Raw genomic sequence first — 24,545 nt, 5'->3', positions numbered from 1 at the left:
TTGCCTCTTGTTGGTGAGTGTACTTCAGGTGCAGCTGAATTATCTCTCTTTTGCAAATCCGTTTGAACCATAGAGAGATAAGTGTGGTTCCAGTCGTCGTTTGTGGGAAAAAGTGTGTTGGACCACATGTTCGTTTTTGTTTCGAAGCCTGGATTTGGGTAAACTGGGTTCGATTAGGCCTAATTTAGGAGTAAATTTCCAGGTGAGCCCAATTCTAGTGTGAAAAATGGCGGTCAGTTTCAAACTTTCAATACGAACTGCACTCGTGGGCACGACGGTCATTTCCCTGGCGAGCGAACTGGCAAACGCACGCCGCAACAAAACCAACACAAGCTGTTCAGGACCACATTTCAGTGGTTCACGTGAATACAGACATCCTCCCGTAGCGATTTTTTATTTTTATATTTTGAAAATAAAAAATTGTAAAAATTGACGCCTGTTTGAAAAATTGAACAACTAGGTTAATATCACAGCTTCCTTCCACCCGGCGACATGTTTTAAAAAATAAATCTATTATTTTTCCAACAGGCGATAGGTCTACCGGACGATAGTTCTAAAAATAAAAAATATTGTCTGCCGTTACTTCAAAATTTTAAATACTATCAAAATAGTTATAAAAAATTCTTTAAAAAATTTAGTGGTATAAAGGATACTATAATCTGGCTTGGAAAAAAATTATAGAAAAAATGTGATCTCTGAATAAAATTTGTCTTCTAAGTTTTTCATTGTATAGTTAATTATTTAAGTTGAAATTTTTTAGAGACCCTCTACACTATATTTTTTTTAAAAAATTTATAATTATTTTAATAACGTTTTAAATTTTAAAAACAATATATACAACATTTTTTTAACCTACCGCCCGTGGAAGTGCGACAGGTGCCTGTGGCCCTCCAGCGGTCGAGAGCAGCTTAATTATACAATTTTTTCAAATGACCTATTTTGATAAATTTTTTATTTTCGAAATATAAAAATAAAAAAGCTCTCCCGTAACCTCCTTGGGCCCCACCGTCTCGTCCCCTTCCCTTCACCGACCAAAACCCCAATTCCCCTCTCCACTTTCCATTCACACGGTCTCGCGCCGCCGCACCTCGAGAGCTCTCCGTTTCATCCATGGCGGCCGATGGGGAGGAGGCCCCCAATACCACCCCGCCCCCGCTTCCGCTCCCGTCCTACCCTGAGGTAAGTAGGCAACCCTCTTCCCTCGCCTCGTTTCTCACCGTTGGTCTGTCCGCGGCGAGGTTTGTTATCTGGCATTTCGCCGCCCGCGGGGCTCGTTCACCGTCTGGTATCCTCGCCCGCACGCAGATGATCCTGGAGGCGATCGACGCTCTAGACGGCGAGAACGGCTCCAACAAGATGGCCATCTCGGGCTACATCAAGAGCAAGTACGGCCCCAGCCTCCCTCCCGCGCACGTCTCCCTCCTCACGGCGCACCTCTCCCACATGAAGACCATTGGCGAGCTCGTATTCGCCAGGAACAGCTACTTCCGCCCCGACGACGAGGACGAGGCACCCGCCGAGCCTGCCCCTGCCTTCCCGCCGCACCCCCGCTTGTCCCCGGAGCCCGAAGATCCCGTCGCCGAGGATACCAATGGCGCGCCCTCTGCGGCTTCCGTCGTCGCCGCTAATGCCGATATCGTCCCTGCTCCAACTCCCGTCGCCGCTGACGCCGATGGCTTCCCTGCTCCAGCTCCCATCATCGCCGCTCATACCACTGATGTGCCTGTCAAACGGGGGCGCGGACGGCCCCCCAAGCCCAAGGACCCCGTTGCTGAGACGACCAATGGCGCGCCCGCTGAAGCTCCTGTCGTTGCCGCTGATGCTGTTGCCGTGCCTACCAAGCGGGGGCGCGGACGACCTCCCAAGCCCAAGGATCCTGTCGCCGGGGCAACCAGTGGCGCCACTGCAGCTCCCGTCGTCACCGCTGATGGCAGTGCCGTGCCCGTCAAGCGGGGGCGCGGACGGCCCCTCAAGCCCAAGGACCCCGTCGCCGAGGCTGTTGCCATGGCCACCAGCGGCATGCCGCGCGGGCGTGGCCACCCGCCCAAGAAGGCCAAGGTCGCCCAGGAAGCCCCCATTCGCGTGCCTGCTCCAGCTTCTGGCGGTGATGCTGATGCTAACGCTGTGCCTGTCAAACGCGGGCGTGGACGCCCTCCCAAGGTGAGGTCTCCGGTGGTCTGTGAGCCGGGCAATGCTTAAGCGTCATCCGTTCTTGAATCCTGCTGTGATTACAATGGTGGTAAGATTTTGGTTTAACTGTGCTCTTCAAATTGTGGTTGGCACTAATTGTTCGTGACTAGTTGCTTAGCATGTGTTGAAGTAAGGCGTAAGCTAATCTGGATGGGAGTGCGTGCAATGTTCACCTAGATGCTAGACATAGACAGACAAGTCACCTTGTGACTAGCCGTCTAGAGGTGCGACTACCCCTACACTGGACACCAAGCCCTCGACTAGCGTCCAGTTGTCGTGTCTAGACGGCCGTCTACATGAACACTGAGTGCGTGTACAATGGATGATGGATGAATTGTCGTAGTTGACTGTTCTGCTGAGAGCGATTGAGTTAATGCGATCATGTCCCACGTATTGCTTAATTGCTCATTATGATGATGATGATGTTTGTGTCGTTGTGATAGTGGCTGTCACCTTGAGCGTTCCTGATTTGTTGCAGTTTCTGATGTTATCAATTGCTGTTGAATTGATGTCTGATGACAGAGACGACTTTATCTGAGTTATCAAAGAAATTGAGTTGTTGTTTGGACCTTGGTGTTATGGAACTGTGCTAGTGTTTGGAATTGTTTTTCGTAATTGTTGTTACTTGCTGGGTTATATTGTTTTGGGTTAAGAGAGAGCTTTGGCAGTTTGGCCTATCTGTCATGGTCAGATGGACAGTGACCTAAATTCTTTCAGTAAAGTAGCACTTATTTTCTAAGAAGAGTTCATTCTTCATCATAGCACCAAGTGGGATGATTTTATTGCGCATACAGTTGATATTTAGCTTACTGCCCAATCTGCATATGATATTGTTGTTTGCAAGTACAATTACAACTGCAAAAACATATTCAGTAAAAGTAGAATTTTGATTCATTTTTCTTGAACTGGAAGCTGACCATCATTCCAATAATAAAGAAGTCGTCAGATTCAGTAATGAAGTCATGAGATATGAAGTAGTTTATCATTTCCTTCTCCCTTTTTTTCCATACAAATTTGTAGAGTAACACAGTATTCTTTGAGGCATTTTTGGTGTACGTATTATAATCGTGAAAGTTTTCTTGTATGAGCCTCCATAATTGTAAAATAAGCAAGCTATGGACTATCAAGGGTGCGAGGTCATGGCTGATTGTAGTATGATACGTTGTTGTATCCTGTGACGTAAATATGATACAAGAACATGCATAAAATTTTTACACAAGATATCTTAGTTGAACTGAATTTTGAACTTGCAAGTGTTACCGACTTTATTTTTGTAGTGTAGTTTATAGCTAGACTTGCAAAAAGTGCAGCATATAGTTTCACTTCACCTTTTTCTTGAGTGATAAATATTGAGTTTGATAAATTTAGGGCTGCTGCTTCAGGGTTGAATTTCCTATATATTATTTTTATGTTGATTGTCGATGGTATCAATAGTATTTTTTCACAAAAAGAATTGAGCCAGGTTTTGACCCGGGCGTGACTGGGGATCGACGCTATCTCATCTGCGATATTGCTTACTTTCTAGGGCCTGCCTACTGTTGATCCTTGCACGTTACATATGCTAGTAAGTAAGCTGCAATGAAAAGCTTCGGTTGTTGTGAGAGATGTTCCATATTGAGAAGCTACAAATGTGCTTGCTGCATCTGTTCAACTATTCAACGACGGTGTATGCTATGATGTACCATTGTGTTATTCCGATGTACTCTTCCGATAAAATTTGTGATACTTTGACTATTAATAATTTTTGAAATATTTAGTTTCAAAACATGAAAATTATATGTGTGAATTTGTTTCCAAGAATATTCAAAATATTATAAATTTATTGGATTAAATGAATATATTCTAGTTGGAAATAGTGATTAAATGTATGCATTGAACACCGTGCTATGTCAAGTATATTTTTGACGGGAGGGTGTAGCTGGACGACGCGGTCATTGTCTGCACGCTGGATTCTATTTGCTGCTCAGGTTAGAGAGGTTGATGAAGATAAATAAAAGAACCAATACATAAGTAGATATTGTGAGATGGATAGACGAATCAGATAACTCGTGTCTCCAGTGGAGTTGCCTTTGACGCACACGGCCCATGTCTGATGTGCAGGTACTGCGGGCCGTGACCTTGCACGCGCGGCCCGTGAACCAGTACGGTGGAACAAAGCGGTTTAGCGGCCCGCCTCCAGTCCAGCGAAGATGCATTGGCAACGAAGCACAAACCAAACCATTCCCAGACAAGCTGGATCTCCAGCTTTTCTTGAGCGAAATTCCTCTTCGTCTGCTTCATCCCCGCCGCGACAACCACAACCACCACCACCACCACCACAGCCGAAGTCCACTCCGCGTGAGCGCGTCCACGCCCCAGTCCCCTCGTCGCGCACGCTTCCTCCACCGCCGGCGGCCGCGACGATGAAGGACAAGATGAAGGATTTCATGAAGAGGGTCACCTCCTCCTCGACGCCTTCCACCTTCAAGGGCCCCTCCCACGTCCTCGGCTCCGGCCCCTCCCCATCCGCCTCCCGCCCATCAAACCCTAGCCCTAACCCCAGGCCCGCCCCCAAGCAGCCCTCGCCACCGCCAGCGTCCGGGCCCGCCACCGATTTCACCCCGTTCACGCCCTTCATCTCCTCCTCGGCCTCGCGCCGCCCCGACGCCGAGGCCAACGGGGAGACCGTCGCGTGCCCGAGCTGCGGGGACCCGTTCCCGTCCGAGCTCGCCGTCTCGGAGCACCTCGACGGCTGCCTCGCATCGGCGGGGGGCGCGCGCGCGCGCGTGGCCGCGTACCTCGCCGCCGACCCGCCCGCGGCCGCCGTGGATGTCGTGAAGCGGCTGCTCGGGAACCTGCTGAAGGAGCCCGGGAATGACAAGTTCAGGAGGGTGAGGCTGGGCAACCCGCGGATCAAGGAGGCCGTGGCGGACAGGGAGGGCGGGGTGGAGCTCTTTGAGTCGGTCGGGTTCAGGATCGGGGACGAGGATGGGGAGCTGTTCGCCGTGATGGACGAGGTGCCTAGTGACGCGAAGCTTGGCGGGATCAGGCAGGCCGTGCTCCTGCTCGAGAGGGCCTGGCCCTCCGCGCCCGCACAGGTGGAGCCTTATGCCAAGGAGACCTGCAGCAATGGGGTTGATGGACAGGAGGAGGTTAAGAAGACCATTGATCGGCAGGTGAGCTAGTGTTCAGTTTGATATGACCTTTCATTTGCTTGTTTCAGCGTTGAATAGCTAGCATAAAGCTTCACTCCTGTCAATGAACACAATAACGTTATGATTGTTTGATTTGATTATGTTATGATGTTTTTGCATTCTAGATGCACTACTAAGTTTCCGCATGTTTCGACTGTACACATGCCTTGTTAATTCTGTTAGGAGATAGCAGTTACTTATAATCAGTTTTCCCTTTAAACCACCTGCTCAAAAAATTCGCAGATAGTATAAAGGCATAGAACCAGTGCAGAATTTAACATTCATTCATTCAAACAAATTGTTCTACGTCAACATTTAAACATGAGTCCTGATTGAGTATCAGATGCAGATATTTGGTTTTTATGTTTGAATCTCATATTGCATGTTGGGTTGGGCATACATGTTCAGGGAACACACTTGCAATTAGAGGATCTGAATTGATATGCTCTAGGCTCACAGCTGTGGTTCCAATACATCTTCAATATATTGGAATAAGGTTTTTATCAGCGTCATGTCAGTGCCTGATACATCATACATATGTATGAGCTAGCAAAAGTGTCACACACTCAGACTATTGGTGTGATCCATAGTCACCAGAAACCTGGGTCGACCGGGTTGAGGGACGCAGGTTGCAGTTGTCTAAAATTGTGGATCAAGGGGGTAGTGTTCTTTGGGATGCTAGTTCTTGACACAGAATGTGACCCTTATTAATCCGGGTCGAGGTATGATATGCGATACACAAGTAGATGTAGAAGATTCAGCATAAACAAAACCTTTGACAGCTAGTCGGTCCGAGGTCCATAACCGATTATGGATTGCAAACCAAGCAAAGAACTTGCATTTTGGAGGCGCACAAGCTTTCCAAATCAGTGGGTGGAAATTCGTGTCTACCGATCCCAGGAACTGAGCCTTGTCGGCCGAGGCTGCTAAGTAAACACCATCTTCTGTGAGAGAATCACGGGCTTCTCAATTCAGCTGTATATTCTGTAGCTCGGACCATAGGTGCACAAATTCGGCAAGAAACTGTGTTGAGACGTGTGTCCTAAGACTTAAGTCACGTAGCCTGGTATCATTAGTGATGGCCTCATTGAGCGTTTGGCGCTTCACCTTGGATGATGTGTAAACCTTCAGGGCGATATCCTTTGGTCGTTGTCCCTGAAGCCAGGTCTAATGCCAAAAGGAGATTTTTCCACCATTGCCAATGGTTATCTTGGTTGAAGCTGTGAAGAGCAGTCTATCTGTTTTGTTACACGAGATATCTTTTCCAACCTAGGACCTGTTCTCAGCCGTCCACTATTGCCCTAACCATCGGAGATGCAACGCTCTCGCGAAGCAAGCTAGATTCAGAATGCCTAATCCTCCTTTTCCGGTCAGCCTGCATACCCTCCTCCAATTGACCTTGCATTTTCCTCCTGTGAGAGGCTCTGTTCTGGCCCATAGGAATTGCCTATGGGCGCAATCAATGGATTTGAAGTTGAATTTGGGAGCTTGTAGAGCCGTCAGTATTTACTTTGGTTGCTACTGCAACCTGGGTACTCTCTGCCACTGGTGGTCCTCTTCGACACCGGCTGCCTCTCGTATCTTAGCACCAGCGGCCTTCTCCATCTTCCACTCTTCTCCTCTTGCTTCCCCATCCCTTGATACATCCCATTCCATGCGGCAACAGGGAGGCGAGCCAGGCAATGACGGGACAGCGACCCTCTTCGATTTCGACGTGCGAATCGGAATGATGTTCCAGGGTCGTGGAACGTGGCATTGACCTCGACTCCTGTGACTATAGTGTGACCTATAAATATGGCTATATCTTGATCCTTTTTTACATTAATTTATTTCTTTTTTTGCTCAAATGTTGCACCAGTAGTTACTGAAGTATCATTTTCCTGATAGCACTATCTTGTGTCGAGTAAATATTAGCAAACCTCAGATTTTAGCATGGAGGACTAGTAGTGCACGGCTGCCTTGTAAATTCTTTTTTGTTTTCAATATGTATTTAGATTTTGTTCCTAGTTTTATCTTCTTAGGGCTGCAACTTATTGAGGTGCTATGCTGTCTCAACTTTACAGATTCGGGTATTCTTCTCTGCTCTCGGAAGTTCTGTTGCAGAAAATGATTTGCCAGATTCCTTTTACAATCTTAGCGGTGTGGAAATAAGGAATGAAGCAAAGATGAGGAGGGAAAGGTTAGAACAATCTCGGCTGCTAGTTCCAAGGTCTTACAAGGAGAAGCAGGCATTGGCTGCTAGACAGAAGTATAAGCAAGCAGTCATTCGAGTTCAGTTTCCAGATAGAGTAATTCTCCAGGGTGTGTTCCTTCCAGGAGAGCCCACCGGTTCACTATATGAGGTAATTTTCTGGTACACCTTGCTTGTTCCTCTTTATGATTTGTCATGTTATTCAGTAGTCATATCTTTCTTGATTTAGAATATGCTGAAATTCCATTCTTGGTGACATTTAAAATATACTGAACATGTGTACTATACTCTTTACACTATTCATCATTTGACCATTGGTGTGATCAATTCCCGTCGTTCAGACTTGTTCTCCTCACTATCCCTAAACATAATTTGGTAGCATTAGTTGAACTAGCTCACTATGAATTGACTTGAAATGCATGGGTTGTTGCCTCTCTGGGCTTGTTTATAAACAATTGATATTTAAATTAATTGTTAAAGTTGTATCCTGGAAACCATGAAGTCTGAAATTGCACTTATTTGCAAAAGGAGGAATAGATAATACTCCTTCCAGTAAAAAATACTTGACGTTTTGGACATGGCACGGTCTTCGATGCGTACCTTTGATCACTATTTTCAACTAGAATGTATTTATAAAATCCAATAAGTTTATGAGATTATGGAAGCATTTTGGAAGAAAAATCCACACATAATTTTCATGTTTTGAAACTAAATATTTCAAAAGTTGCTGATGGTCAAAGTTTCTAAAGTATGACTGGACCTTGTCCAAAACGTCATGTATTTGTGACCGGAGGGAGTAACTGGCTTGTTTGGTTTGAGGGGCTACATCATCCTAGGCTAAACTGGTCCAATCCCTTAATTTTGGTGGGATGACCACATTCTTCGTTTTTCTACCAATCTTGTGCTTATGAGGCATGAGATGGTGATGGGCCAACTCATTCCATTTCTCAAACTAATAAGTGGGTTTGGTTCGGAGTTGGGGTCCGATGATCCATTCACCATCTGGATCCTTAAATCAAACACTATGAAAACTTGTGATCTGGTCTGACCATATATCACAATATGGCTCTTAACTCCAAGGCACCATATCGGGCAATACAGGAGTTGCAGTGTTAGTGGATTATTGATAAGACTGTGTCATGGTTCGCGTCCAACCTGGGTACAATTTTTTTACGAAAATATGCAGATTCACTCCCTTGTCCTGTACCTCACTCAGGACATTCACTACCTTGGTTGCTTACATTGGATCCATGAACCTGTTTGTCTGTGTTTTCTAGCCTCTACAGTCACGTGACTGAGGGTCCTCATGGCATTGCATAGTCTATCATTTGGTGTTTGTGGGTACAGCACTTGACTATTGTGGTGCTGGAATTTCAGTAACATTTGATATTCAACTTTCACCCTATTAGAAGTTACCATTCTTTTTAAAGGTGTGGCGACCCACCCCCTTCACAACGCCTAGGCGATTATGAGGCGAGGTGTGGCGACACCATACCCAACCTAGAAACAGCGAAATAACAGCCGGGAGGAGGAATAAAAAGGAAAAGAAAAAAAGGGGGAGAAGGGAGCTTTCTGGCTCAGCCCACTAACCAGCCCATACCCCTTTCCTCCCGTGATGCTCTGGATGCTCGATTCCCTGTATCGCTAGGTCTCTCTCGCATCGCAGTGCCACCACTCACTACCCTTCTCTCGCTGCCCATCTCTCTCCGCTAGCCAGCCACTCCATCTTCCATGCGCTCCCATGCTTCACTGCCCCGCCCCTTGCCAGATTGACGGCTGCTGCTGCCTCTTGCCAGATTGACCGCCGCCTCTGACAGGAGGGAGCGCTGCGTTGGCCTCTGGCGCTGGAACCGGCGGGGATTTTTTTGGTTGGGGGGGGGGGGGCTGCTTGGCCTTGCTGGCCGGTTCCCCTCCACTCTTTCTTCTTTCTCTCCTGCCTCATTCTTCACTACTTTTGGTAAGGCGTGAGTGACGTCTTGCCATCCCGGAGCGCCTTGTTGCCTCAACGACGCCTTAAAAACCATGGAAGTTGCAGAGTGCTGGATGGAAAGCCTCATTATAACACCCTTGCTAGCATGAACTCAATTTATTTGTATCCAGTGAATGTACATTGTGCATCTTGCATGTCTCGGCTAGCTTATTTTTTAAAAGAAGTCTTGTAGCTGTTGCCTGTACATCATGCTATGCTGTCACAACTCACCTCTGCTGCTCGAAATTGTCTGTTAATGTTTAAACTGGTATTGTATTCATGCTATTTTCTGGTTTCTAGCATCGACAATCTGCTGTTGCGGACTTGCAGTCATTCTAGGCTAGCTTATTTCTGTACAAGTCTTGTAGCTGTGCAACTCTTTGCTAACCATATGCTACTCAAAGTTGTTCCTGTTAATGTTTAAGCTGGTATTCTTGCAGTATAATGTATCCATGCCAGCTTCTGGTTTGTAGCACTGGCTAATGCGCTGTCTTTCCTTAACGCAGTTCGTCGCTTCTGCTCTGAAGCAGCCAGGTTTGGAGTTTGAACTTATCTGTCCAGCCGTTCCTAAGCCGCGCGTGGTACCTCATTTTCCGAAACCAGGAGAGCGGCCACGCACTCTGCAAGAGGACGACCTAGTCCCTTCTGCACTCCTCAAATTCAAGCCCAAGGAGACCGATTCAGTCGTGTTCACTGGTCTGCTTGACGAGCTTCTCGTCGCCAGTGAACCGCTTACAGCTGCATCCTCATGAGCTGTAAATAGCAGTTAATTGGTGGGCGAATCCTGACTTCCTTTGTGCACAACATATTTGGTCGATTTTTCGACAGAATTGTAGCTAACGGGTTTATGTAGTCTGGAACTCACCTGATACATATTATAATGCTTGACCTCGACATACTGCGTGGTAAGACAGTTGAAGAACTCGCAATGTCCATGTACAACTGGATTTTAAGTGGGTCGGGCTGTTAAATGTACAACTGCAATACATGGAAAGATTGCTTGATTTTACTGTTGTGAACACTACGAATTTGTATATGGGTGGTGGCAAGGCCAGTTCATTTGCCTGACCGATGCATGCAGTGTTCACAAGCCTGCACATTTTTGGTTGGATGCACGCAATGTTGTTACATGAAGATCGAACCATACCATTCTACTCCTGTTTATGCACATGGCAACAAGAGTTGCGATGCATGCAATCCAAGTACTTCTTTTCTCTTGGACCATTGTTTTTGCTTTCCATCTTTCGAACATTTTTTTCAGGAACATCACAGCTCGTGCTGTTTATGCGTGGCACAGGAACGAACTGTTCTGATATTTAGCTGCACGGTCACACAGACTAGGGAAAAGAAGGGGACGGCAGCACGTGTCCGTTCCTTGCTACGTGAAGCTGGCTCTGGCATCATGGGCTCATCATGGCCAATGATAGAACAGGAACATGGGATGCACGCCCATCAAACCCACCAATTTGGGGTCAATTAAAAACCCAGCCAAAACCGCACGTCCTTCCCAAAGGCACTTAGTGATCTTACGAATAATCTTAGTATACTACCTCCGATTAGAAATGTATAATGTTATTTTAGTCTCTCCAACTCTTTGCTAACCATATGCTATCATGTAAGTTCTACGCACTTTTTAATATTTTGTTCCATCCGTATCCCTACTAAATATATGCTACCACTCTCATAATAAATAATCTTTCTTTCTCAATATAGTATAAATGAAAGGCAATAATATAATTTAAATCATTTTCTTAATCATGGTACAAAGTCTAAAACGATATTTATTTTTAATTTGAAGGAGTTTTTATTAAAGTAGGTAAGCCTCTCGCACTTTCCCTGCAATTATTCCCGGCCCAGTTGCGACTTGTTTTCCTTAAAAAAAAGTGTCAACTTGTTTATGCATGCAGCATGCACGCTCCCAAGTTGCTTTAGCTTTATAGACCGTGACCGTACATGGCTCCATGCTGTAGATTTTCGGTTGTACAAGCAAGCCTGCCTGCTAGTAAATCTTTGACTGAATCATGATGCCAGCTTTTGCTAACTGAGCCCCTTTCATCATGCCAACCCAGCTAGCTCAGTCCTCTTTTTTCAATGTATAATCCTCTGTTCGTCTGCAACTCTGCACCATGCACGCCATCATGTGAACATTCGCAACGTGAGCAGCACCGGGCTAGCTTGCTGTTTCGAGTCCAGCCTTTCTTCAGTTAAATAGCATATATATTGCTCGCCGACGTGCATGCAAATAAAAGAAAATGTAGGAATTTCAGAATTCGGATTACACCGAAAATGTGTAACTGGTAAAAATGTAGGAATTTTACGGAGAAACGTTCTACAGGGGGAATAAAAAAAAAGTTTCCGGTGTTTCAAACAGGGTCCAGTTGCCGTGGAATATGGATATGGTAAAAGGGTAGTGGCACTACCTATATATTCCACGCGGTTTGGACTTTGGGGCGATGGCGTGAGACGTGACTCGTGAGGCGAACGGGCCGGCGACGAGCGCGACGGCAAGCAGGATGGCGCGACGACGGATCCGATCCGATTCGGTGCCGCTCCAGCGCCCGCCACCCACCGGCCGATCACGTGGGGCAGTGTTGCCCTGGCCCCCGGCGCGCGCGAGTGGCGGCGACGGCGACGGCGACGGCGACGGCTCCACCGTCCACCCGATTTCGCACCGCTCCGTGCGCGTCCCAACCCCGTCCGTGGTCGTCCTCTCCCGTTGCATGTCGTCGTGCGCGCGTGCGTGCAGTGCACGAGCACGAGCACGAGCTGCTGATGCTGAGCTGAAATAGCATCATGGCCAATGATATGCTAGGAACAATCTCGATGCGGCATCATGCATGCATGGAGCCATGCCCGCACCAACATGGCGTGAACTGGTTAAAAAAAGCTCGACCAAAACCACACCGGCTCTCGCTTTGTTTAATTAACTAAACAACGCAGGCACGGCATGCAGCAGGTTGCAGTTTAGTACTACTGTAGCAAATTAATCCCAACCCGTACATGCATAATGCATCGCACTGCACACGCGACTCTGCAGCTTCACGTAGTCTCTGACCAAGGCATTGCATTGTTCCAAAGTCATCACCCAATGATCTTATAGGCTAATCAGCGAGCCAGCAGCTCGATCGCCTGCCACATTTGCCTGCAAACTATTCCCCAGTTGCGACTTGTTTATGCCCCAAAGCTAGCTAGTTGCTTTCGCTTTACACCGTGACGCCATGCTGTGGATGTAGGCTATTGCAGAAGAATGCTGGCTAAATCATTGACTGAATCATGAAGCCAGCAGCTTTTAGCAACTAATTATTTAAAACCCTCCATCACTCCAGCCTAGCTAGCTCAGTGAGTCAGTGTAATCGTCTGCTTTATGTACGCTACTATATATCATGCGAGCTTTTGGAACGTGAGCAGCATCGGGCTTGTTGATTAGGATCCAGACTCTGTTCAGTAAAATAGTGTCGTTCCTATAACACGCGCTTTCGCCTGTTTTGATTGGGAACATAAATAAGATGCCCTGACGTGCTGTCCATGCATGCAATTGAGCACGTAATAAAGCTACTCGATCAATAGAAACATAATCATGTTTCACCTTTGTGTAGGATTAAGAAAATCCCCCGCGTTCCAAACGGGGCCTATAATCGCCGTGAAACTGCTCGACTCCATGGATATTGTAACACTAGCTAAGTGCATGTACGCTAAAAAAAATATAAATATTAGATATGATAATATCAATTATAAACTTAAAGCATGAAGATGTGAATGCGCTATGAGAGTATCATCGAACGAATATGTTAGAAATGATGCTGTAGTTTGATTTCATATGAGATAAAAAAAGAGAGAAGAAGATTATCTACTAATTTTTCTCTTAATTTTTATATTTTTTTATTAGTAGAATGAGTCTTGTATTCGTAACTAGTAACCAGACGGGGTCTGAAGGACGAGACGGATGACAAAAGATTTTATGGGTTTTTATTATATGGAAGAAGAGTATAGGCAGATGTGACGTGAGAATCAACTCATATTTTATATAGTAGAGACTAACACTATGTGTTTTTTATGTAGAAGATAGTCAAAATTCACTATAATTTTTAATTTGTGTTTTCGTATTTAGAAGATAGTCAAAATTCACTATAATTTTTAATTTGTGTTTTCGTATTTAGAAGATGGTAAAAATCACTATAATTTCATTTTTCTAAAATTAATTAACGTAGTGCCACTATATTCGACGCGGTTTGGACTTTGGACGACATGTGCGAGAACGAAAGGAGATAGCGGAATCGGGTTCGTGCCGCGCCACCCACCAGCCCATCACGTGGACTCAGGGGTACCGGTCGAGCGGACGCGCGCGGCCGCGGACACCTCTCCACCACCACCACCACCACCACCACCCACCCACCCATCCGATTCCGCGCCGTTCCGTACGCATCCCAATCCCGTGGTCCGCGCTCTCCACTCCGTCGTGCGCGAGCACGAGTTGCTGTGCCGAGGTCCGGCCACCACCCACCTGGCGTCCTGGCCGCTGCCGATTCGTGCAAATCCATGCCCGGCTCTCGCGCTGTGTGTTACGTCGGTCAGTGCCACCTGTCTCTAGATTTATCACGTTGAAAACACGTAGATTAGCGACACGGAATTGGGGTTACTACCTCCGTTTTCAATTAATTGACAGTCATAATCTTGATATGGAAAACTAGACGATCATTTGTTTATAATTTTATGACAAAATTGCTTCTACGTAAATTAGTAGGCTGTTCAAATTTTAAAACTGACGGGCTATCTTTTGCGCTCGTTTTCGTTGCTTTCCTAGCTTATCTGTGCATACGTGCATGTTAGCTCGGCCTTGTCCTAGAAATACTTGGAAGGGCCAGTAGCTGTATTTAGTTTAGGGGATGGAGAGATAAAATTGGAAACTTTGTATTGGAGAGCGTATGATGACATATATTTATAAATAAATATTTTAATTAAAGGTGTCAGTTATTTAAAAACGGAGGAAGTGCTAGATTCGTTCGTCATAAAAAAACATACAGAGGGATCGTAAGATATTAGAAATAAAAAAATAATAAAGTTATGTGACTCTACGTCTCATGTCTCCTGTGCATGTTTCTTTGTTCCGTCCACTGCTTTTTGTGTATCATAATTGTATTTTTTTATTCGTCTACTTTTGCTCGGGTGATTTAAGCTTTCTCTTCACCAGATTTCTTAGTTATTGGATCAGGATCTAATGTTCCCTCTCTTCCTTCTATCTCTTGTCGCCATAATTTTCCTTCTCAACACCCACCTCACCTCGCTGCTACAGGACAGTGGTAGGGTAGTGTCTTGCTAGAGTGTTGTGCCAACCGCCACCGGCACAGCCCTCTGATGAGACTCCAGCCCGTTGCATAATACTTTGCACCGTGGCCTCCTACCACCGCCGTCACCTTCCTCGCCCTACTCACTAGCCGACCTCCACCACCCCGACCGGCAACACCACCACCGCTCGTCACTCTGTCCACCAACTATCATCACCGCTAGGCTGCCCAGTCGTCGCGGGCTTCTTTATAAGCCCACCGGACTCTAGTGAACCCCCGCCCTCACCTTAACCTCGTTGGAGACCTTGTCAGAGTTAGGGAAGGAATTCCCATGATCGAATCGCAGCACACATTATTCGGCCAGAAATTCAGATGAGGAGGGGCTTTCAAAATATCCTAATAAAATATACTAGCAATACTGTTTTTAAAAAAAAAGTTGGCTAGGGAGCTTTTCTGGCACTCTATATATATGGAGCAATGGATTGGAACTTGTGCATCAGACGGCTCCAACGAGTGGTCGATCGGCGCGTGGCGTCCCCGTTGCTTGGTCCTTAAGTCATGACGACAACAACGCCTTCACCTCGTTTCTGCTACAAGAACGCTCGAGCACGATCGATAGATGTGCTTGCACGTGGAGTCCGACGATTCGGTGAGAACCTTGGAAGCCTGCATGGACACGTACGGTTTGGGACCTTGGCGTGAGAATGCTTGCTGCCTAGCTATGCTAGGGTTTGATTGGTGATGTAGATGCATGGTTGAAGATGATACGCAGAAGACAAAAGATCCAGCGAGGAAAAAGGAAGCATGACAGGATGCACCAACTAATGCAATCCAAAGCCACGCAAGAGTAGTACTTGGTCCATCCTTTTATTTGTTTGGGGCCGACATGCGCATTGCTTTCACGCGTTCATGTACGCGTAATGTGTGATCGAATGGCTCTTATTTTTCTTCTCTCTCTGTGCGTCCACACATGCAGGATTCATCATTGTTTCCTCTCTCCTGTTAAAAGACGCACGCTCAATTTGAGAGCATCGCGCTGCCTATTTGAGCTACAGCAAAGGTATGATTAGTTGCATGTACGGTTCTGGTCCCCATATATCTATATATATATATATATATATTGGAATTATATTTATTAAAAAAATATTTAGTTGGTTATATCTGTCTGGATAGATTGAGCTGAGTTTCTGTTTTTTTTTTCAAATCTAAGGTTGTATGAGCGGGTGAAAGAGTTGATACTATGATTGGCTGCTTGCACGAAGATAATTTTGTGATATTGATAAATGAGCTCATCTGCATAAGCAGATGCAGGCTCCTACATTCGATAGGCTAGGCTACGAATGTACATTTGCATTTTCTAGCTTAGACTAAAACAATACATACGAGCAACTAAACACACTTCTATCTAAGATTATATATCTCTATCATATTACTCTAATACAGATAACCAATCACACTGTGAGAAAAAAGGAGTTAGTACATTTGGGGAAATGCAATTCTCACCCTAGGTGCATGTGCACCCATTTCGAGTTTTCATGCCAGCTTGTTCTAAAAAGTTCTCAATATGATCACTGAAAAAATTTGAGAAAAAACGATCATTTGTTATTTGTAAAAAAATAGAAACTTACACAGCTTTTTAGGTGAACTTTTCTCTTTTTTTATAGCTCACAAATTATCGTATTTCCGCCAAATTTTTGCGGGGATCATTTTGCATCATATTTTATAATTTTTTGAGGAGTTTTTAGAACTCACAAGTACGTAAACACGAAATCGATGTTTTACTATAGTAGTTTTGATGCTAAATCTATACACTACTTTTTCGCTTAATATAGACAGTCAAAGTTTGGCAGTTTTGATCGCACTTTGTCTGACAAACAACCTCAATTTGTACAATGGGAAACAGGGCATATAGGAAAAAAAATCTAAAAGTAGATAACGACCATATTTGTTGAAATAGATAATATATCATCGTATTTATAAATTTAGCATGCATATTTGGTACCTTATTTACCGAAAATGTTAAACAGTGCCATATTCGACACCTGAAATATCGAATATGGCACTTTTCACTATTTTTGGCACTTAAGGTGCCATATATCAACTGTATTCGGCACCTCAGGTGCTGAATATGGTAAATAGTGACATATTTGGCAGATAAGTTGCTGAATACAGCCAGTCCTCCGTCAACTCTCATTGCCATAAACAGTAGCCATGTTGATTAAATTTTGTTTCTACGCTCCTTCAAAACGGTGGTCTTTTGTTACTCAAATTTTTTAAAACTTTTTATACATATTTTATAATCCATGTACAACCCATTTTAATTGGATTTACCCAAAAATCATTTATATATTTAAACTAAAATTCTCCAAAAAAGATACTTTTATAACTTCTAATGCCTCAAATAAATTTCTAAAAATATGGAAAAATTCACTAATATTCTTATTATATTATGCACTAATTTATAAAATTATTTTTAGCCCTAGGTTATGTGATGAAAAAATGAGTTCCTTTGTAATGCTCCATTTATATGCATTTTTATCATTATGTGATATTCTTCTTTTAATTCAATTTGAATTGAAACAAAATTTAACTATCTCATTATTTTTATCCCATTGACATGCTAACCTTTTAACTACATTTCTGAAAAACGGTGGACGAGCTGACGCGTCTCTTAAACGGTGCAAACGGTAGTTGCTTAAAGTATAATTATATTATACTTTAAACAGTAGCATGGTTTTCCAAATATAATTTAACTACTATTTTTAGTATAATATATTTATAAAAATATAATCATATCAGTTATGAAAGTAAATTTAATGACAAATCTATGCATAAGTTGTTGTGTTTCCATCTGAATATTTATAAATATAACAATATATAATAAATTTTAAATGTTTGACTACATACACATACATCTAAAATGACAGTGAAAGTAGTCAAAACAAATAGCTCTTTCTTCTTACATAGTCTATAAAAATATAGCGACTGTATTGCTTAGCCGCTTAGGCAAACATCAGGTAAGTAGTGACCACGACCATAAACACCACCTCTGTAACAATATTCATGGAGACGCTCCAAGTTCATGACCTCGTTGCACTCCTCCTCCTCATCCTTATTACCATCTCCTCTTCAAACAACTACTTCTTACACCATTCAAGAGACACGCCAGCTCACCTATCGTTATTTAGAAATGTAGTTAAGAGGTTAGCATGTCAACAGGATAAAAATAATGAGATAGTTGAATTTTTTTAATTCAAATTGAACTAAAAGAAGAATATCACATAAAATGATAAAAAAATGCATATAAATGGAGAAGTAAAAGGAACTCATTTTTTCATCATATAACCTAGGTCTGGAAATAATTTTAGAAATTAGTCCATCATATAAGAAGAATATTAGTGAATTTTTCCAAATTTTTAGGAATTTATTTGAGGCACTAACAATTATTAGAAGTTATAAAAGTAGTCTATTTTGAGAATTGTAGTTTAAAATATACAAAGGATTTTCAAAGGATTTTCAGTGAATCCAATTAAAATTGATTGTGTATAGATTATGGAACACATATAAAAAAATTTTAAATTTTTTGGAGTAACAGAAGACTACCGTTTTGAAGGAGAGTGGAAATGAAATTTAATCAATGTGGCTACTGTTTATGGCAACGGGAGTTGATAGAGGGCTGGCTGTATTCGGTATCTGAGGTGCTGAATATGGTACTATTTATAAATTTCGGTAAATGAGGTGTTAAATACGGTTGCTAAATTTATAAATACGATAATATATTATCTATTTCGACAAATACGATCGAATATGTTATCTACTTTTGAATTTTTGCCGAGCATATATGGATGCAGCAGTGCAGTTTACATCCTTCAATTACTAATTGGAAATGTGAAAGGTTCCTTTGGATCAAAAAGACATGTGGTTAATGCTAAGAGGGTCGGGAACCACTTCTTCCTGTGATGGTGAAGGCGTGGGTTCAAATCCTGGTGTCAACAACTTTATACATATGTGAGTATTTTTAATGATATTATTTATAGACGTATAATAGGGATGTAGTCCTGAGCATTGCTATAAAAATCTCTATATATGTCATTCTATTACTACCGGTTTTTTACGAGCTAACAGTGATAGATATCATTGTTAGTTTGTAACAATGATTGGTACTAAAAGTCTATTTAAAAAAAAGCGACAGTGATAATTAACTATCGATCATTGTCAGTTCTAGCCACGAATCAGCAGAGATTCATGTTAGAAACCGGTAGTGATAATGAATGACTGCTTATCTTAGAAGAATCATAATATTTTCATACGAAGTCAGATGGGGACGATCTACAACTTTATAGTTGATTTTTTTTTAATTTGAGGTCATTTAAATATCTAAATAATCATAACAAAGTTTTAAAAAACAATGATAAAAAAAATATATCCTATTTTTATCACTAGTACCTATGATGTAGGATGATAAGAATGGATCATGCGAATTGAGGGGTCTCAGGTTCATGTGCCATAAATCTCATGTGCACGAAATAAATTATGTAACTTGTAACTTGTGACTACGCGTGCCGGGGTGGTTGGGTGTAACAAATCGTTTTTTAGTAAAAGATATTGATTTAGGGACTGATTATTACTGTTGACTTAAAGTTTCAGCGGATTGACAATGATAATAAAAAACTATCACTCTATATCTACTATCAGCTGTAAAACCGATAGTAAAATTGGTTTAGCAGCTGGCCGTGGAAAGAAGATTTCTATAGTAGTAGTAGAGTATGGTATATTTAATGGTGTATGTCTGTTGACATCACTTGTAATAAAAAAAAAGGCTAATGACGTATTTGGCAGAGCTCCCAGAGTAGCTTCCCAGCTGAAATCAGGGGAGCTCTGCCAAACAGCAGCTTTCAGCTTTTAGCTCCCCGAGTTGAATCTATAGGAGTGATTCTTTGAAATGAATTAGAAGCTGGAGAGCTGAAAAAAGCAATTTCTTCTAATTCACTTCCCGTACAGAATCACTTACTTCATATATTTTACTTTAAAGAATCATAAAAAATCACTTTCAACTATAAAATTATTTCGTTAAGAGAATCACTGATCAGAAAGAGTTGTACCAAACAGTTTCTAAGACTGGCACTTCAGCCGTGGCACTTCAGCAGTGGCAGATTAATAAAGGCACACAACAGCTGAAGATGTACCGACAACGCAGAGTAATGCGTGCTTACCAGCAGGAGCAGATGGACTAATGCTGGCTTCGAAAAAACGGAGGAACTAATGCTAACCCAGGGTCCCACACGCCAGCGGCACGCGCATCTGCACGCCGAGTGCTGGGCCCCACCGGCTCGGTCCCCACGCCAGGGACAGCGACAGCTGGCCGCGGTGCTTCGTGGTCTGGGAATCGCCCCGGTGAAAATAGTTTTTCCTCGTCGTTCCAATAAAAATACAGTATAATTTTCCCTCGTTTTTCCCAACATGCAAATGTGCGCTCAGGAAATCGGGATTTACTCATCATCAGGAAGGGGATAAAAATAGGAACCGAGCACTCGCCAGAAACAGGAAGACAGGGCGTCACGTGGCCTCGTGCCGGTTGAGAGGCCGCGTGGGCCTCGCCGGCCGGTGAGGCGTCGTTTCCGGTCAGCCGCGCGGCCCCCCACTCCGACCCCAACAGAGGGAGCGGTTCACTAACTGTACGGTGATATTATCAGTAATATCCGAGATTTATTGAAAGATAGCTTATATGTCAGCGATCATATCGCGATATAAATTTCAGATGACTTTCTTCACCATCGTACCGTGTTTTCGTCTGCCCGTGTGAATATCACTGGCGCCATGCGAATATATAGAAGATGCTTCTACGGTTCACACTCCAATTGGTGAGGATAACTGGATGAGCATCTATCTCTATCTCTTAGTGGTTGTAAAGAATTTGTGTCTTGTAAAGGTCTTTTTGAACAAAGGAAAACTGAAAAGAATTTTGGAAAAACTAAATTATTGTGAAATTCGTATGTAATGATTTCTGACAAATCTGGTGGTTGTTTTCTTATAAATGTTTGGAGGATTTCTGACGTGAGGTACAACTTCGTAGAGAAGTTTGTCTATGTCAATCTCTTACATCTGATTCATTTGTTTCAGTTTTTTCTTTTTCTACTCTTATTTTTAGAATTATGCGTTTCAAAGATGCCCTAAACCTGCATGACCTGTTGTGATACGGTACGAAGAGCTGCAATATGGTTTAGAATCGAAATACGTGTTAACTTTTCATGTTTGACAGAGTGACCTCATACGTGCTGCAAATCAATAATACTGCTGCAAATGCTAAAACTTTGGAATTGAGATTCCTGTACTAGCTTGGTAGTCGGTACACCATGAACCATTGTGACAACTTTCTTTTTTATGTTCCATGTATAACTTTAACACATTTAACTCTTAAAAAATAGAAGTTCTAAACTTTGTGCCTTCGAAAATTGAAAAATACGAAAAAGAAACTTGATTCCATCTGACGACTACTCTTGTCATGAATAGTTAGGGCATGCAATGCATGCTTTGAACCTAATCTTGCCACACCTAAACTTAATTATACCATAGATTTTTAAATAACTATTTAGTTGACTACGCCAAATATGGTAAGCCATACTTTATTAGACATCTGACTCACACGTTATGTACTCATTTTTATTAATTTTATCATATTTATAGCTAAAATTTTATTAGCCACACTTAATTAAGCTTAAATGTGGTAAATATAGTTTCAATATAAACATACCCTTAGTGAACTAAGGTAATCACATGATTCCCATCGAGACATTTGCGTGCCTACGGTGGAATATTTGGTTCTGCGTCAAGTATTGTACAGGATACCTACTGAATAGAAGCACAACCACATACGGTTGATGGGCCAACCAGGCAACCACAACTTGTACGCTCCGAATACCCTACACCACCCCACAATCCATACATCTTAGTGCGCCGCGTATGTACTCCATGGCCACAATGTATATACTGTAACACCACACACAACAATAACCCAAACTTTTTTTTTACTTGCGCACAGTTGTGGTGGTGTGCTCTGTTCTCTTGTAGGGAAGATAAAGAAAATGTAACCCCTACTTCTATTGATATTTGTTTAAAATCAATGAATTTTTTAGTGACTTAGTTTGAAGGAATTCCCTCTATTTAATTAGATCCGGCTCTACCGCTGAGCAGTAGTGGATGCAGGGTTTTAGAGATGGGTGTTCAGAGTCATCAACGATGATACTAAAGGATGGTTCCATATAAAAACTAAAAGTCCATAATAGCAAATATTAAAGTACAGATAGTACCTACAATATAGTGATCTAGATGTATATCAAGTAATGAGTAGAAAAATCAATTTAATATGAGTGAATTGCATAAAACTATAAGTATTATACTATTTATAACATAAAAATACAAGTATTATGATCAGTAACACAAAACTATAGCCTATCCAAATAGAACCTACAACTGCTAGACAAATCACCATTCAAAATCAATCGCCTCTCGGTCTCACACCACAGCTACACTCACATGCGCCCTGTAGCCTAGTCCCCACACCACGACGATGGCGAGTGGGCCCTCCCCGCTTGTTCTTGAAAGAGATACAAATTAGAAAGCACACAACTCACTCACACCATATATATATATTCACTCTCAAAATACGCACACATGTGTATCTAAGTACACATGTTACATTCGAAAACTCGCTAAGCACGTATACGTGAGACTTAGAGCCGATCCCAAGGATCAAACTTCCGACCGGCCTGTTCCTGCCAGCAGAACAAAACCAACCGAGCGTCCCCGCTTCTCGCCACCTTGTTGGTCAGGCCTGTGAGGCTCGTGGTCTGGGAAGCCGAAGCGGCAGGGTGGAAAAAATTATTCTCGAGATGTGCAAACGTGAGCTCGGGAAGGGGATAAAATAGGAACCGAGCACCTGCTCGAAACGTGAAGACAGCGGGTCAGGGCGACACGTGGCCTCGTGCCGGTTCGGGGGCAGCGTGGGCCCGGCCGACCGGTGAGGCGTCGTTTCCGGTCAGCCGTGCGGTTTTTTGTCCCCAGCGGTCCCGTCTTTTCATCTGCCCACGTGAACATCAGTGGCGCCATGCGAACAGTAGTATATGGAAGATGCTCCTACTGTTCATACTTCATTTGAGAATATTGTTGAAGCATCTTAATAGACTAGCTAAATTTGACTTTTGTATTTTTATTTAGCTATCTACTTCATAAAATTCTCTCTTCATATTTCTACACTCAACAAACTAATCAAATTTCACTCTCTATATCTCATGTATCTATATTTTATTCATACCCAATTTATTTGTAATGACTATTTTTTTGCAACGGCTATAATTTTAATGGTTAAGATGCAAACAATAGCAACACACACCAAATATTAAAATTCCCAATGTAAATTAGGGTTGCCAATAATTTTATGATTTTAGAAGCTTCAAAAGTTTACCGTTTAAATTTATAAAAGAGAAGAGAATGAATGAATTTTTGATACATTTGGCAATTTGCTGCCTTCTCTCTCCTCGCACGGACGTGCACAACAGCTGAATGCGGGAACACGGAATGGCCCGAACGGATGGCAACGCATGAAGGACTCGTTACCTTTGCCGAGGGAGGAGACCGAGATGGCGTATTATAGGGATGGTGACGCGTTTGCCGTATCTGCTGCAGAGCTTGTTTTCTTGGCTTTGGGCAAAAATAGTGATGGCAAGTTGTTTGTCGTATTTAGTGGAGATGCTCTTACAAGGGAGGAGCATAGTGTATGTCAAAACTTGAGCCGAGATGATTTTAATGCTATTTTATTGTAGATTAACAACATACACAAATTTATATATGTTATTAGTAAAGTTTTTTTTTTAATCATGATGCTAATGCACCACCTTAGATCAATGTAGCTTCGTCCCTGCATGGGTGTTTGGTGTTTCATAAGTAGGTTAGCTTTCATGAGCATATTGATATGGAGCTGGAATACATGTGTAATATCGAGATATGTGTAATATTTTCACGCTTGTCACAGTCACTTCGGATGTACATAGCTTGAAAGACTCGAAATTGACTAAAATCAGTAATACCGCAACTGATAAAATCTTCCAATTGAGATTCCTGCAGTAGCTTGTGGTTTCAATTTTTTTTTTTTAAAAAAAAACTTAAGACGACCACTAGATTCAATCTGACAACTATTTTTAAGAAGGTAATCCTTTCACACAGATGCTTGTATCAAATTATCCGGTGTGTATCAATTATTAATTGCAGATATTTCTTTGTTTTCATGGAAGGGGTGATATTTTATTGTGAAAATTTTGATTTCATTATTTCCACACGATTACATGATTGGCACCCATGATTCCCATCCCTTTTGAAAGAGACATTTGCCTCAAGAAAAACATTTTGAAAATAACTTGGTCGGCATATATTGCAGAGGGAAATCTTAATTGGAAACACCAGTTGTTGTCACATAGGAATCTTTGGTTCAGTGTCGAGTGTGCTGGATAGCTACTGAACGGAAGCATGCACAATCACATGCAGTTGATGGGCCACCCGCAACTCGTACACTCCGGATGCCCTTATACCACACCAACAACCCATATATCTTAGTGCCCCGCGTATTTACTCTACAGTTCCGTGGCCACAATCAGTGATTAATTAATCCGCATTTTGCTACTAATAGAACTCCTATTTACACTACTACAAAATGATCAAAAGTAGCATTTTATTAGTGTCAGTTGAAC

General features: G+C 42.8%; 2 protein-coding genes across 2 annotated transcripts; both read left to right on the top strand.

Moving 5' to 3' along the window:
* Window positions 1-1,009: 1,009 nt before the first annotated feature.
* Window positions 1,010-2,932, top strand: LOC133896619 (HMG-Y-related protein A-like). The gene is made up of 2 exons (XM_062337218.1): window positions 1,010-1,179; window positions 1,306-2,932. The coding sequence occupies exons 1-2, from the start codon at window positions 1,111-1,113 to the stop codon at window positions 2,197-2,199; spliced, it is 963 nt and encodes a 320-aa protein (XP_062193202.1). The 5' UTR covers window positions 1,010-1,110; the 3' UTR covers window positions 2,200-2,932.
* Window positions 2,933-4,364: 1,432 nt separating this feature from the next.
* Window positions 4,365-10,542, top strand: LOC133897416 (plant UBX domain-containing protein 2-like). The gene is made up of 3 exons (XM_062338146.1): window positions 4,365-5,345; window positions 7,427-7,705; window positions 10,030-10,542. Exons 1-3 carry the CDS (start codon window positions 4,380-4,382, stop codon window positions 10,273-10,275), a joined length of 1,491 nt encoding a protein of 496 aa, XP_062194130.1. The 5' UTR covers window positions 4,365-4,379; the 3' UTR covers window positions 10,276-10,542.
* Window positions 10,543-24,545: the final 14,003 nt, after the last annotated feature.

This window comes from Phragmites australis, chromosome 17 (assembly GCF_958298935.1).
Source record: "Phragmites australis chromosome 17, lpPhrAust1.1, whole genome shotgun sequence".
Lineage (NCBI taxonomy): Eukaryota > Viridiplantae > Streptophyta > Magnoliopsida > Poales > Poaceae > Phragmites > Phragmites australis.
Note: the sequence above shows the minus strand (reverse complement) of the source record. Positions and strands in the feature narration are given on the sequence as shown.